At 33.0% G+C, this 16,075-nt stretch overlaps 1 protein-coding gene across 5 annotated transcripts; it reads right to left on the minus strand.

Moving 5' to 3' along the window:
• Positions 1–3,136: 3,136 nt before the first annotated feature.
• Positions 3,137–13,230, minus strand: LOC102578507 (urease accessory protein D). Of its 5 annotated transcripts, none has more exons than XM_015303468.1 (9): positions 13,014–13,230; positions 12,870–12,935; positions 12,706–12,780; positions 12,568–12,612; positions 7,907–8,140; positions 5,276–5,358; positions 4,962–5,130; positions 3,872–4,025; positions 3,137–3,453 (listed from the first exon to the last, which is right to left on the minus strand). In XM_015303468.1, exons 1-8 carry the CDS (start codon positions 13,110–13,112, stop codon positions 3,903–3,905), a joined length of 894 nt encoding a protein of 297 aa, XP_015158954.1. In that variant the 5' UTR covers positions 13,113–13,230; the 3' UTR covers positions 3,137–3,453; positions 3,872–3,902. The 5 variants fall into 5 exon arrangements, with proteins under 5 accessions (XP_015158954.1, XP_006363495.1, XP_006363496.1 ...); XM_006363433.2 differs by having other exon boundaries at positions 3,137–3,529; XM_006363434.2 differs by having other exon boundaries at positions 3,137–3,523; positions 13,083–13,229.
• Between the last annotated feature and the right edge of the window lie 2,845 nt (positions 13,231–16,075).

The following is a 16,075-nucleotide window of genomic DNA, read 5'->3' on the forward strand; positions in this document are numbered from 1 at the left end:
TTAAAGTTATAAACTTTAAAATTTAAAGTCAATTTTAAACTTTAAACTTAAAGTTATTAACTTTAAAATTTAAAGTCAATTTTAAACTTTAAACTTAAAGTTATTAACTTTAAAATTTAAAGTCAATTTTAAACTTTAAACTTAAAGTTATTAACTTTAAAATTTAAAGTCAATTTTAAACTTTAAACTTAAAGTTATTAACTTTAAAATTTAAAGTCAATTTTAAACTTTAAACTTAAAGTTATTAACTTTAAAATTTAAAGTCAATTTTAAACTTTAAACTTAAAGTTATTAACTTTAAAATTTAAAGTCAATTTTAAACTTTAAACTTAAATTCAATTGAAACTTTAAAGTAACTTTAAAGTTTAAAGTTTTAAATTGAAGTTTTTTAATAATATAATTTTATTAATTAATAATATAATATTATATAATAATTAAAGTTAATAAAAAAATAAAAAAAAGTTACCGGTACAAAATGATCCGGTAAGAACCGGTTTCGGTCCGGTCCAAACCGGTTCCAATCCGGTAACTAAGGGACCGGACGGAACCTTTGGAAATTTCCGGTAAAACCGGTTTAGGTAAGATCCGGTTCCGGTAACGAAATCCGGTAACGAGGACCGGTCCCGGTACCGGTTCCGATAAAACCGGTCCTGTTGATCCGGTCCTATCCGTTTGCCAGCCTTAGTGGTGACTGAGTGGATCGGGGTCTTAATGTTACTCCCTTCGTCCAACAGTACTTGTCCACTATATTAAAAATAGATGTCCAACAATACTTGTCCACTTTATTAAATCCATGGATAATTTTACACTTAGTTCCTAATTTACCCTCATTATTAATTATAGTCATTTCTCTATTACATTTTTCAAGACATTATATTTATTATATTCAAAGGGTGATATAGTAAAATTACCCTTCTATTTATAGTTTCTTAAGGGGTGTGCCAAATCAATAGTGGACAACTATTGTTGGGCAGAGAGACTATCTCCAAGTTTAATATTTCTTTAGTTATTTACATGATGTTATGTGGTGGATTTGGATCGATCGATGATACTACCAGTATGTGTTGTTTGTTTAGATACTACTTGTATATCCTAGGGGTACAATTTCCTTCTTTAACATCAATCTCTTCATTTACTTCAGAAGTATATTCATAAATCCAAACATTTAGTGCATATGGCATGTCGGAAAACTGATACATCTGTTTTTAAAACGTGAACTTCTACCTCAGTGTTTTCATACACTTGGAAGATACAAGTTGTCCCCAAAGAAATTGTTGATACCTCCCATCTTCAATCATTAATAAATCGTCGATGGATATGTGTATCACCAAGTTGAGAAAAAATGAATATGTGGATAAACACTTTGTTATTTGTCCTTGATAGTTACATTTTGAGATATTGAGAATAAGACGATACCTTCAACCCCTATGGTCAATTCGAATTCTCTAAAAAAAGTCATGTTGTACGTAGAGCCAAACCCTAATGAGTGGGCTAGGATCTATTTAATGACGTATTTCATAGACTACAATTTCAAAACAATGATCATCAATTAAAAATAATAAAAAATTATCCACATAATACATGCTGAAAAAATACACCATTTAAACTAAAATGTGAACATCAAAATTTAAGTATATAATACATAATTGCAACTATAAAGTATCTTATCTATGTATATGATACATAGTGATAAAAAAATGTATCCGATACTCATTACAACTTGATAAACTGTAAATGTCTCAAAATTTTGTATATGATATTGATTATAACTTCATGTACTCATTATGTAATTTTTATGTATCAAGTACAAACTATGTTGTATATGATACAACATTTTGCATATTACAGCTCATTGTACACGATGAACTTTATAACTTGATACATTTATAACAACTGTTCAAATAGAGAACAAGATTAGGGTTTTATGTATCAACATAGTATATTTAAATCATGATACATAGCAATATGAGAATATCACTTTATCAATAATGTATAGATTTTTGAAACAACTAACAAAAGGCAATATCAAATATCAAAGTAACGTAAATAGATGGAAAATACTTGCCCTAGGTAGTGTCGGTCAAGAAATTGCAGATGCAACTTTTCTACCCCTTTTGGGATTTTTTTTCCACATTCACTTTAGAAGATGGAGGTTGTATCCTTCTTCAACTTCGATTTCTCAATATTTTGATTCATCATTGATAATGGATCATGCTGACGTTTAGATCTGTTTTCAGCCCAATTATCATCATTAGAATCCTAAATTTGATTAACGTTAAATGAGTTTAACTGGGTAATCTCAATACTAAAAGAAGGAGCACCATCCATATGTATCAAGAAATTGATGATGAAAAAAAAAAAAAAAAAAAAAAAAAGGACAAATTGTAAAATGGTGAAGACAAAAACTACCTATTCGGTGAGTTGAATTTGATTGATTGGAGAGAGAAAGATTTTGAAAATCAAATTGTGTTGAAGGATATAACTGATTAGATTATGAGAGTGAAAATAGGGAGAGATTGAAGGAGTGAAAATAGGAATGGGGAAATCCTATGGGAGTGAAGATAGAGAGAGATTGAAAATAGGAATGGGGAAACATGGATTTGGAGTAGATGACTTATGTATCCGGAAGATTGGGTTTTGGGGGAAAATGAGGAATTTTTGTAATATTTTAGAATGGTAGGAAATAATAGAAAATATGGTAAATAAAGATGTGTATATAGGTAATTTTTTTCTTTTTGTGAGGGAAAAAATGACAAATATACCCAAACTATTGTAAATTGTATGCAAATACCCTCTGTCATACTTTTAGGACACTGGTGCCCCTGCCGTCCAAAAACTAAAGCATATATACCCTTCATTCTAACGGAAGACTAAATAGGGACATGTGACGCAATCTTATCCGTCGATCCGATATTTAATAAATGTCGAATTTGTGGATAAGATTATGACACGTGTATGTCCGTTAGTATAAAGGGTATATACACTCCATTTTTAGAGGGCAAAGGCACCAATATCCCTAAAGTATGACGGCGAATATCTACATACCATTTACAATAATTCGGAGGTATATTTGTCTTTTTTCCCTTCTTTTTTTTTAAATTGGGGTAGGGAAGGTGAAATAATGGAGAAAGTTTGGTAACTAACCAACTAAGCTTATTACGAATTTATTTGAATTGGCTTTAAAGCATTTTTGTAGTGTTTAATTAAGTAAAATAAAAAAGTGTTTTTAAGCCACCAAAAAAAAACCCATAAGCCCAACAAAAGAGGATTCCTCAAGATAGGATACATGCTGCTCCAAATAGGACTTTTCAGTTCAGCTTGAATGCTACAACCTGTTGGATATGACACCATTTTAAGATTCTTGATCTGGCACGGTTATTCTCCATCTCGATGAACGGTAAGCACCTAAATGGTTGTCCCATGTTCAAAAGCTACTGATCCATTCGTGCATACCTAGCCAGAGACAGTTTACAGTGAGAACTTTCCTCCTCATTGTAAAAGCTAGGGATCCATCCCCGCATACCTGCAACTAGGATGGTCATGTTAGTGAAAATACACTCATAGTAAAAGAAGATCTTCCATAATTTCCATACTAGCCTATTATGCAAATGGCTAACAGAATGGCAATTGAACATATGTATTTTCAAGAACAAGATCTCGGTTCTTTTCGTGTATCCTATACCACCTTTATCTTCACATAAACCAAAAAACATGACATGAACAGTGATGCTGGTTGTCAATTCAGATGCAGAACTAGACACCAATTCAACTTCTCCAATCGAAAAAAAAAAGAATCAAATTTCTCTAGATACAAGGATTACAAACAAAATGGTCAAATGGGGATTGGCCAAATGGAAAGGATCTTACTTACATGTCAATCAAAGTGAACAAGAAAATGTTTATTAACTTGCGTAAGAATATGGCTTGACACCAAGTAGTGGCTCCATACTGGACAACTGATGTTGCAGAAAATTGTACACTGATTCAGTTGTCATGGCAGCTATTCGAGTAACAACTCCAATTCCCTGCAAGGATATATCTCTTGTGAAGCATAACATGGAAGTGAATTCTGGTTTGCACTTCAAAATGGTTGACAGTTTTTCTTTTCAACAAAAATTAACAGCATGAGAAGAGCATCTTTAGATGTATTATATGCCGATTTTTTTTAATTTCTTAACGGTAGTAAACAATACTTTCATCAAATTCCATGGTATGAAAAGAAATAAAATGCAGTAGAAAAGAAGTTCAAAACAGAATGTCTAACAGAGATAGAAGTTTGGTGATGGTACTAGTTCCGACATTGTATTTCTGTGACTAGAACAGTATACAGCCCAGAACAACAAGATTGCAAGTGGAGAACTCCCTCCATTCCACTTTGTTTGGCATGGTTCGAAGTATGAAGGTCGAAGTACTTAATTTTTGGTGTGAATCCAGATATTCTTCAAGTTTTTGGAAATAAAGTTTGCATATTTGGCAACAACATAAGAAGTACTATATGTCAAAATAACTGATAAATTCAAAATATATTGAAAAAATATTTAAGAAAAATGTGGTCACCTTTAGAAATTGTAGATGTGTCGAACAAAGTGAAATGGAGAGAGTAGCAATTAAAGGATTATGTGTCAGATATTTTTGAAGTCTTGGAAGACCAACATGGAGAGGGGCCAATAAGTGAAGAAAACAAAGAAAAAAAGAAAACTAGTACAAAATAAATCAAATGAGGATGAAAGCAACATATGCACAACCCAAGTAAAATATTTTGGGGTTGACTTGGTAGTTAAAGCAATAAGTAGATTGAATAGATAACACTGTCAAATTTATAGGTAAGGTATATCAAGAAAATGAATGGCCTTATTTGCACAAAGACCTAATTGATAAGCTCAAACAAATAGACCTGTAATTCACAGGTCATTCACATATAAGACAACTAGAGAGATGGAGTAGGTGTTGATGTATGTTACCTTTGGACCAAATATGCTGCAGGAAGCAAGAAAACTTGGTTTGGTCAAGTGATGATCATTATGTCTACTAGTGGATTGTCTTGAACCAATTGTAGGCATGTGTAAACTCTGAGACATTATTTTCTTTACATCTTCCTGGATTTGGTTTTGAATGTGCTTCAACTTTGGCCTGCAAACAAGTAACAAAAGTTGATCTTCCTGTTTTCCAAAACAGATGAATGCTGACTTAAAAAATAAAAATAACACTAAGAACCAGAAAAGGAATGACAATGGGGGAGTGAAGAATATAAGTACCAGGTGAGTAACCTACACACCCCAGTAATATCACCATTGCGATCACTTGATAGTCTTGCATACGCTCAGCTATATCTGAACATGTTCCTTGTTCTAGCAATGACTGATTAAAAGAAAAACAGTTAAATAGCTGCAGCATGACATGAAAAACATGATGTTCAGATGAGTCACTCTAAATATCTCATTTAAAATAGAAGATCAGTGTGAGGGAGATTCCCTATTGGAAAAAAAGGAGCACCCGTGGATATGCAATCGATCAAGTGATATTCGTTAGTGGCTAAGACCCTTATGGAAATGGAAAGGGAACATCATGAGTCATGCCCTAAATGAAAGGCTGGTTCTGTGTTATTGAGAAAGAAAGAGAAGGTAGAGAGCAGTCATCAGGGGTCCAGCTAAGAGGCAGGGAAGTCTCTAGGGTGGAGATGCCGGGGTCAGTACAACAGATTTTTGGACTACATCTAGTAGACCATACTTGGAAAACAGAGAAGAGATATGGTACATCATTTTTATGACTCGTTTCCAGATACAAAAATGTGTGCCACACATATATTAGTTACAACTTACAAGTGGTTAGCAACTACTATACCATAAGTGCCATCCAGGATTTTAAGGTAGTGGGTGCTCAACGACTATAGATGTAATTAGCTACATACCATAAGTGCACAACTCCTTGAAACTTGATGGTTAAAAATAATTTTACGAGCAAGTTGAAACTAATATTATTGTTACCAAAAAAAGAAATCGACAATCGTTCTCATATAGTTTCCATGGTATTTGTAAAATGATAAATAATATTATCATTATTTATAGAAATCTTACATTTTACTTAACAAACTAGACAACTATTTAAGGAATCATGAAAAAGGTTACATAAATCAATTTTTCTATAGTCAATGAATGAGGAAGGTATTGAAAGACCAAGTTATACAACATACCCATAAAACTCAACGCAAGTCAGTAAATTTTTAAAATTCATTTCTCAGAAATTCTCAATTTCTTAAATACCAATTTTGTAAATCAAAACACCATAGAATCTATGCAAAAGCTCCAATCAGTAATAAGTTCAACTGCTTTAGAAAACATCCCAAAATTGAACCAAAAGGTTATGTTTGCACATTATCACTCAAGATAAAGCATTTGAATTTAAAACTAAAGATGGTTGTTTTATTGGATTGTATATTTTTCTTCCATGTTTTTGCCACTATAATTAACGAAAGGAAAAGGAAGAGTGGAAGGAAAAAAGAATGTCAGCGACGGAGGAAGAAAATAAAAAGTTAGGGAAATAAGAATTAAAAAGAAGAATCAGCCCGTTTTGATAATATGATTGGGTGTTGTTGCCGAGGGTTGAACCCAATATTCTCTGAGGTTGGTAGCTCAAAAAATAATGGCTCAACCAGGGCACTTGTCCATTCTTTCATTCTATGGGTGCTCACACAATATTTATCTAGTGTCTTTAAAATTTCTATATACAAAAACACATTTTCTGCTCAGGGTTAATGGGTGCTCGAACACCCACATCATTAAATGTGGTTCCGCCCCTGTGCGGTGCAAGTTGTAAAAGATGGAACTGACTAGGACATAGTTACTCAACAGCCTTAATCAGAAATAAGGCAGAGGTTGCTACTTCATTATAATTGTTCAAGTTGTTACCGCAGTCCTGTCTCTCTAGTTCTTCTCTGTCTTCTTTAATTTGGGAGGGCAGGGGTCAATTGGAAAAGTTTTCTTCTCCAAATGCTATATGAGGCAAAATGAGGACAAAGCACTGAAAAATTCCTAGCAATATTGTCAATGAGACCAGTAAGACTAAGAGAAGAATAGAAGCTGAGAAAGCATAGCATTATTCTCTATAAGCTTTTTCATTTACCGTGGTTAAAATTTAAAAACATTTAGCTACTTTCCTTCTTTTTTTCTTTATGGCTTTCCTGTTAGCAATTCATGATACCATGTTCTGTTGTTTTGGTTTCCTTGTTATGCCAGTACTGGATGTATCAGATTTTGCAGGGTTACAACCATCCAGGGGACATCTGTAAGGAATATCCGCTCATTGTTGACACTCTTAATTTAGATGATGCTAAGATCGCTTATACATAGCAGGTTATGTAAGATAGTCATAGAGCCAAGATGTAAGAGAAAAAAATTAATAATTTTTTTACATGAAATAAAGGCAATAAAAGAAGTGATGGACAGGTTAAAGGAACCAACAACATACCCAGAGAAATCCCACAATTGTGATCTGGGGAGGGTAGAGTGTACATAGACCTTACCCCTACCTTGTGGAGGTAGAGAGGTTGTTTCCGAAGGACCCTCGGCTCAAGTGCAGCAAATCAAAATAAATATGGAAAGGGAAAACGGCAGTGAAGAAAACATGGCAACTAATGAGGAAAGCAGTACAAAGCATTTTTCAAAAAAAGAAATAGGAACAACGGACAGGTTAAAGGCAAAACCCACAGTATTTATTCCAATTATCTAAAAGTGAAATTCCTACAGATGTGACTATCTATGTTTCTTGTTAAGCAAAATGAGATTTCTATGTTTCTTGCTATGGAAAGGGCAGATTGAATCAGAAGAGCCTGATATAGTTGTACTTTATAAAAAATGTATACTACTTTCTACACATTAAAAAATACAGACTGATAAACAAAGAAACTTACTGTATCAAGGAATAAAGGCTCATCACCATTATGAAAGATGTTATTCATGCTCCTATAAAGATCAAAATCCCATTTTTCTCCTCTTTCATGACGGCCACTAGTTATCCAATCAACAAGAAGCAAACTTGAGTCTGACATAACTTTGAACACTTGCTTCTGGGAATATTTTGCAGTGGAGAAACAGGTCACCGGATCTGGAATTACAGCCAAAAAGGCATTGCTTCCTATTCTTGCCTACAGCATCATAACAACCACTTTTACTAAGATGGCTAGCTAGGGATCAAATTAGATAGTTAGAAGGATCCAAAATGATAAATAACAAAAAAAAAGATAATGATGTGCTCTTTAGAACTTACTACATGTTCTCCCACAATCCTCATCATCTGTTTACCAAAAGTTACCTTTTGAACTGAAAATTCTTTGTGTTTTCGTTATAAATTGGAACTGATATGCACCCAAGGGTGTGGCCTAGGGGTCAATGAATTGGTTGAGAGTAATGAGGTCTCAGATTCAAATCCAAGGGAGACAAAAACACTCGGGGCCTGTTTGGAAAGCCACCTTGGTAATTAGATTTGGTGTAATTACACTGTCTGTCCTGTTTGGTTGGGCATGTAATTACTTGGTCATCAGGTAATTGGGTGTAATTGGCAGGGTGTAATGACACTCTCCAATTCACAGGGGGAGGCTGTGAATTGCTGGTAATTACATGGTATAATTACAAGCTGATTACTTTTAAATTTCTTCCTTTTATTTTTGTTTGAACTTTTTTCGTTTTAATGTATTTTTTTTTTATTATTTTAATTTTTTTTTTTTTTTTTATTATTTTAATATTTTCTAAAAATATTTTTTTATATTATTTATATTTTGTTTCCTTCTTATTCTCAACTTTTACTTCATGTGATTCCATGCTATTGACTTGATATTTTACATTACAAGCTATTTTTTTTTAAGTTAGAGTTGATAGATTATCTTTTTTTCAAATGTTTTATAATTTTCTGATATTATATTTATGATATTAATTTTTTTTGTCAAACATGCATTTCATGATGTTCATAGAAATTATGTACTTTTAATTTTTAAGATTAATTTAATTAAAATATACTAAATTGAAAAAAATAAATCAATTATTTTTTTATAATATTAGTTAACATATGTTTATTAATTAATATATTTTCAAGAGACAATATATATCTTAAATATTTAATTTAATATTATTTATAAAGGCCCTTATTTGTCTAATATAAAATTTTTATTTTAAATAATTAATTTTTATTTTTAAAATTCAATATAACCTTATGATTACACTTGTGCAACCAAACAGTACACTTGTAATTACACTGTAATTATACTATGGCAAACAAATAGGTCATCGTAATTACTAGGCTGGTAATTACTACCCTAGTAATTACACCAATTCCAATTAACTGGTGGCTTTCCAAACAGACTCTAGGTAATTCTTCCCATATGTCCTAACCTTGGTGGATAGAGTTACTTGGTATCTATTGCAAGTGGAAAGTGGCAAGTATCCCGTGGAATTAATCGAGGTGCGTGAAAGCTAGCCCGGACACCACAGTCATCAAAAAAGAAATTGGATTGATATCGTCAAATTTCAGGCAGAGGCCTTATTTTAAAATTTAGAACCAATGATCACACCACAGTATCTTTTGTTATGGCTATATCCAGAAGTGGAAGCTATTATGTATCTTTTATTATGGCTGTATCCAGAAGTGGAAGTTGTTGTGTATCCTTTGTATGTCTTTTCTTTCATAAGTTAACCATATCAACTTCTTAAAATACATAAAGTACAATCATATTTGAAAGCAAGTTAGCTCATAACTCTATCCACCCTACTTGATTGATAGCTACCTATATTAACTAATGCAGACTATTTCAAAATCAAGGACTCCGTTTACACACAATTTCTAGCTCAACCATTTTGACACCAATTCAGGTTCTCAATTTCCCTTTCTTTCTTTTCTTTCTTTATCTTCTTCCCCTTCAGCTATCTCTCTAAAGATCTAGCCTTCGCTTGCTTTTTTTGCATCATCAAATTTGATACAATACTTTGGTTCCTAGGGAGGTGTTTGTAGTCTAGAGGTGTACATGTGGCTTGCATTAGGGAATTTAAGGACATACGATGGAGCCAAGACCCGAGTAAGAACAACGAGAGGTGACTCAGAATACTCTAGATCATGATAGGGGTTGCACCAAGAATCATCCCTTAGCTCATTCCTATTTGCCGTAGTGATGAACGAATTGACGAGACATATATAATGGGATGTGTCGTGGTGCATATTATTCCCAGATGACATAGTTTTGATAGACGAGATGTGCAGAGGAATTAATTATAGGCTGGAAGTTTGGAGACAAACCATAGAATCTAAAGGTTTCAGGTCAAGCCGGACTAAAACTAAGTACCTAGAGTGCAAGTTCAATGACGTAACATATGAAACAAAGGTAAAAGTGAAGATCGATTCATAAGTCATACCCAAGAGGGGGAGTTTAAAGTATCTTGGGCCTATAATCTAAGAAAATGGAGAAATTGACGATGATGTCGTCCACCATATTAGAGAGGGGTGGGTGAAACAGAGGCTCACATCTGGGCTATTATGTGATAAGAATGTGACGAACCTACACTATTGTATGGGGCAGAGTGTTGTCCAGGGGCGGAGCTACAACCAAGTAAGGGTGGTCAGCCGAACACCCTTTGTCGGAAAATTATACCGTGTATATAGATAAAATATTGTCTAATATCTGGATATATAACTAATTGAACACCCTTAGAGAAAATAAAGGCTTGTAGTATGGCGGTAAGCATGCTCATTTATGTCTTTGAGGTCTACGGTTCGATTCTCACTAGCTACATTTATTTAACACAATCTATTTTTTTTAAAGAAAAACACAGAAACAGCCGCCCCCGTTCGATCCTCACTAGCTATGTTTTTTTTTAACACAATCTATTTTTTAAACAAAAAACACAGAAATAGAATCCCACGTACTTCTTTATGTTGTTCGTCTTAAATTTTGATTAACCTAATAATTAAGATTTTATTTTTTTATATTTTCGATCTATATTAAGTGAATTATTAGGTATAACACTCTCAAGAATTTTTTTTAAAGATAAAATTAAAGATTATTATCCACTATTATACCTTTGATTATTTCTAAATTATTTTTTTAGAAAATGTAAAATAGTTAAGAATCTTATTAAAGTAAAGGTAAATATGAAAAAAAAAGTTTTAACTATTCTCTCAAAACTTCAAAACGTTCAATTATTTTCAATCATGAATAAAGTCTCAACAATTCACTTAATATGAACTAGAGGGAGTATATTCAACTAGTAGCTAAAATTGTTTTTGTTGATTTTTCTCCATTAGTTTTGATTTATACCATCGATAATTTAATAATTTTAAGTTTTCGTATGATTTAGTTATTAAGTGATATGTAATTTAATTTTTAAATTCGGGTGTACCCACTCATCAGTAAAAAAAAATGTTTTGTGCACCCACTTCGCTAAAAAAAATAATTATCGACTCTTTTAAAGTTTGAACACCCTTGGCGAAATTCTTGGCTCCACCACTGGTGTTGTCCCGTGAAGGACGCACATATTCAGAAGATAAGGATACTTAGATTGATGTGCGGGCATAGTAGGAGAGACAAGATTAGGAACGAAGTTACAGGACAAGATGATTAGCCTTTGTGGCGGACAGAAGGAAGCAACGTTGAGGTGGTTTGGGGATGTGAGGAGGAGATGCACGGAAATACCAGTTAGGAGGTGTGACAGTTTGGTTATAACAGGTCTTAATAGATGTAGAGGTAGGCCAAAGAAGAACAAGTGGAGGTGATCAAACAAGACATGATACACCTTCTGCTTACTGAAGACGTGACCTTAGATAGGGAGGTTTGCAGGTGAAGGATTAAGGTGAAAGGGTAATAGATAATTGTGTGTTGAAGTACTTTCCTGAGGGAGAGACAAGGATCTAAGCTCCTTTTCTCATTTTCTCCTTATTTAGTAGTCTTACCTAGTATTTGCATAATATCTTTTTCTTCAATTTTACTACTACTTGTTACTTCGATTGCTTTGTTTATCTAGCTATTTTCCTGTTGTTATTTTCCTTTCCATCCTATTTTGATTACATATCTTTTGAGTCGAGGGTCTACCGAAAATAACATCTCTACCCCACAAAGATAGGGTTAAGGTTTGCATACATCCTATCATTTTTAGATCCCACTTGTGAGATTACACTAGACATGTTGTTATTGTAGGGGTAAGGTTTGCGTACATCCTATCATTTTCAGATCCCACTTGTGAGATTACACTGGATATGTTGTTGTTATTATACTATGCAAGTACCATATTTTATGGGATCTATCCGTATGCATTAAGAAGTTATACACCTAAATATAATGGTGAAGAATCATTTACTCCCTTCTTTTCAACTTGTTTGTCCTACTTTCCTTTTTAGTTTATTACAGAAAGTATGTCTCTTTTCTTTTTAGCAACTCTTTAATCCAACTCTCCACGTAGCATGTTTAAGAGCACGGATTTAAAAGACATTTCACTACATTTGACAAATGAGACCATGAGAATCAAAAGTATTTTCTTAAACTGTAGGACATCAAATTGAAACGGAGAGAATAGTTATTTAGAATGGCATTACCTCCAAAACTTGTTCAGAGATCTTTGTTCCCACAGCTTTATACACCTGCAATGAAAATTCTACTGTATTATTAGAACATGAAACAAGCTACAAAATCCACAGAGCTAATATGTAATCAACTTATCGATAGAGTTTAACCTTAGTAGAAGCTTGAGTGGTCAAAACAGTGGTGCAACCATCTCCCACCGTAATATCACATGCTATAGAATCTCCCTAGAAATATGGCCACATAACATTAGATTCAAATAAAACCCATAATGTGAAAATCGCGTTAAACAAATTTACAATTGTTGATGACCTACAGAGACAATTCCTCCACCATAAGTGATGGCGTAAATCCAAACAACATCAGTTTGAGAAGGAGCCACCTATGAAATTAAGAGAGAGAAATCAATTTGATAAGAAAGAAGGAAAAAGAAGAATTTTTGAGGGGAGGAGTAACCGACGTTTTTGGGGTTGATGAATTTGAGGGGATACTTTGAAAAGCATTTAGTAAGTGTTGATTTTCCTCGTACTTTCTCAACTATGATCTTCCCTGTTTCCATCTCCCACCTTTTCTTCGTCTTGCTGGCCTTTTGGGCTGTTACGATTTCAAAGGAAAGGAAAATTATTGAATATTCTTTGGGAGGTGTTGACAATTTTTATGTTTGAAGAATTGATCATAATTACATTAGGTCATTACAAAGCTCATTAATTTTTAATTTCTTCTCTTTTTTTTCTTTTTTCTTTTTTTTTGGTTTTAATTTATTGTTTATTATTTATTTTTATTATTTAAATTATTTTACTAATTTTTCTTTTATATTATTTATATTTCATTTCCTTCTTATTTTTAATATTTACTTCATGTGCTTCCATGCAATTTTTATATCATCTGTTTTTGACCTAACCCATCGATGGCCACCTAAAGTTGGCACAAATATTTACTTAGACACTTTAGCTAGGCTTTGTTCATTCTAGACACTTCATGTCATGTCCCGTGTGTCAGTTTGACACTTTTTGCTGACATGACATAGTGAGTGAGGTACACTCACTACCAGCGCGTGAAAAACTTATTTAATTCATTTTTATTTTATTCTTTTACTCTTTTTCCCCATTTTTTAACCATCTCCCAAAACTTTAACTCCTTCCTTGGAGAAGTACATTTGATGGTATTAATTAGTTAAAACAAAAACAACCAACATTATAAATAGTAGATCAAGTTATAATTAATTTGATTTATGAAAAAACATAGAAATAGTAGAGAAAAACGATTGAGAAAGATTAAACAAGAGAGTCTTGCATCTTAAGTGAAGAACTAATCATAAACTTGAAAGAAAGGATTTCACTAAGAAAACGATTTGGGTGGGGGAGATGAGGGAGTTCGGGTGGTGGGGCTGGTGGGGGAAGATGATTTGGATGGGGGAGGGGTTTGGGGATCGGGAGTGGGGGGTGCTGGAGAAGATAATCTATGATAGGCTGTTTTTTTTTTTAAAATAAAAATTAGGATTTTAAAATGACACATGTCATTGAGTGATTGACCTTTTTTTTCTATACAAAATTCATTTATTTAAAAACTATTTTTGACATATATGCCACATGTCTTTATTTAATTCACCACTTTGACATGTCATCAGCGAGTGTGTTACACACACCTTACACATATGGGTAATTGTCAAAAAAGTGTCAAAAAGACATAACGGGGAATGACATGAGGTGTCTAAAATGAACAAAACCTAGTTAAAGTGTCTAAGTGAAAATTTGTGCCAACTTTAAGTGGCCATTGATGGATTAGGCCTCTATTTTTTACATCATGTATATTTTTGAAAGGCTTAACTCATTGGTGGCCCCCTAAAGTTGGCATCATATTTTACTTAGACACCTTAACTGGATGATGTTCATTTTAGACACTTTATGTAGGGTTTCGCTATGTCATTTTGGCATCTTTATAGGTACAAGCCTTAGTTGTAGTGTTTAAATGAATTATGCGGCCAACTTTAAGAGGCCGCAGATGACTTAAGCATTTTGCTGATATTAAAAAAAGGGCCTAACCCATCGGTGGCCCCCAAAAATTGGCACCAATTTCCACTTAGACACATTAACTAAATTTTGTTTATTTTAGACACCTTATGTCATATTGCATTGTGTCATTTTAACACTTTTTAACAATCAGTCAAATATATAAGGTGTGTGTAACACACTCGTCGATGACGTGTCAAAGTGGCAAATTAAATAAAAACATGTGGCATATATATTAAAAATAATTTTTAAATAATGATATTTTAGTAGAATGAAGAAGTAGTCAATGACTAAATGACATGTGAAATTTTTTACACAAAAAAATTAAATAAAATAAAATAACCCAACCCCACCAAGGTCGTCTTCTCCGCCCCAGCCACCCAAATCGTCTTCTCCGCTATTCCCCCACTCACCCATCGTCTTCTCCACCTCTGCCCACTCTAACCCCAACTTTTTCCCCACCCACATCGTCTTCTCCATCCCTCTCCCAACCCACCCATCGTCTTTTTCAAGATTTTCAGCTGCCCTTCTTAATTGCGACATCATGAATTGTGGCCCTTCTAATGGGTTGATTATTTTTTTTTGTGAAATCTCTTCGTGTTGAAATCATTTTTTGTCAGTAGCATCATCAAAACGATTTCTCCATGGAAGGAGTTCAAGTTTTGAGAGATGGTGGCTGAAAAATGAAGAAGAAAATGAAAAAAAGAAAGATTAAATGAGCCTTTCATGTGCCGGTATTGAGTGTATTACACTCACTATGCCATGTCAGTAAAAAGTGTCAAAATGACACAACGGGACATGACATGAGGTGTCTAAAATGAACAAAGCTTAGTTAATGTATCTAAGTGAAAATTGGTGCCAACTTTAAGTGGCCACCGATAGGTTAGTCAAAATGACACACCGACACTTTACATGAGGTGTCTAAAATGAACAACGCACAATTAAGGTGTCTAAGTGAAACATCGTGCCAACTTTAGGGGGTGACGGATGGATTAAGCCTTTTTGAAAATATAAGCATGAGTCATGACATCAATAAATAAGCATATTATCACATGAATTTCATTCACAACTTTAATATAAACATATTTATCTATTTTAGTAGAAGAATAATTATGGTTTATTAAGCCTTGATCGAATTTATCATACCATTATTTAGAAGCTTGTTAAAAGGCTAAAAAATAAATTCATTAATGTATAAATTTTATTTTCTTGTTCAAGAATAATAGATTCCTCTTATTGAATCATATAGATCTCTTTTTTTAAATAACTATTTTAAAAAGTTATTTTAGTATTTATTTAATGGATAAAAAGTTTATAAATAGAGAATAATACAATTAAAAATAAAAACAATTTTCTTTTTAATCACTAATAAAAACACAAATAATCAATAATTTTGACAAATGAAAATTAAAAGATTTACTAATTTAGAAGTCATTTTCAATGTATAAAGAAAGAAGTGATTAATTAAATGGACAAGTAAATGACATTGTTACCCCTGGGTTTTAGGAGAAAG

The sequence above is a fragment of the Solanum tuberosum genome, unplaced genomic scaffold (genome assembly GCF_000226075.1).
Source record: "Solanum tuberosum cultivar DM 1-3 516 R44 unplaced genomic scaffold, SolTub_3.0 scf00442, whole genome shotgun sequence".
Lineage (NCBI taxonomy): Eukaryota > Viridiplantae > Streptophyta > Magnoliopsida > Solanales > Solanaceae > Solanum > Solanum tuberosum.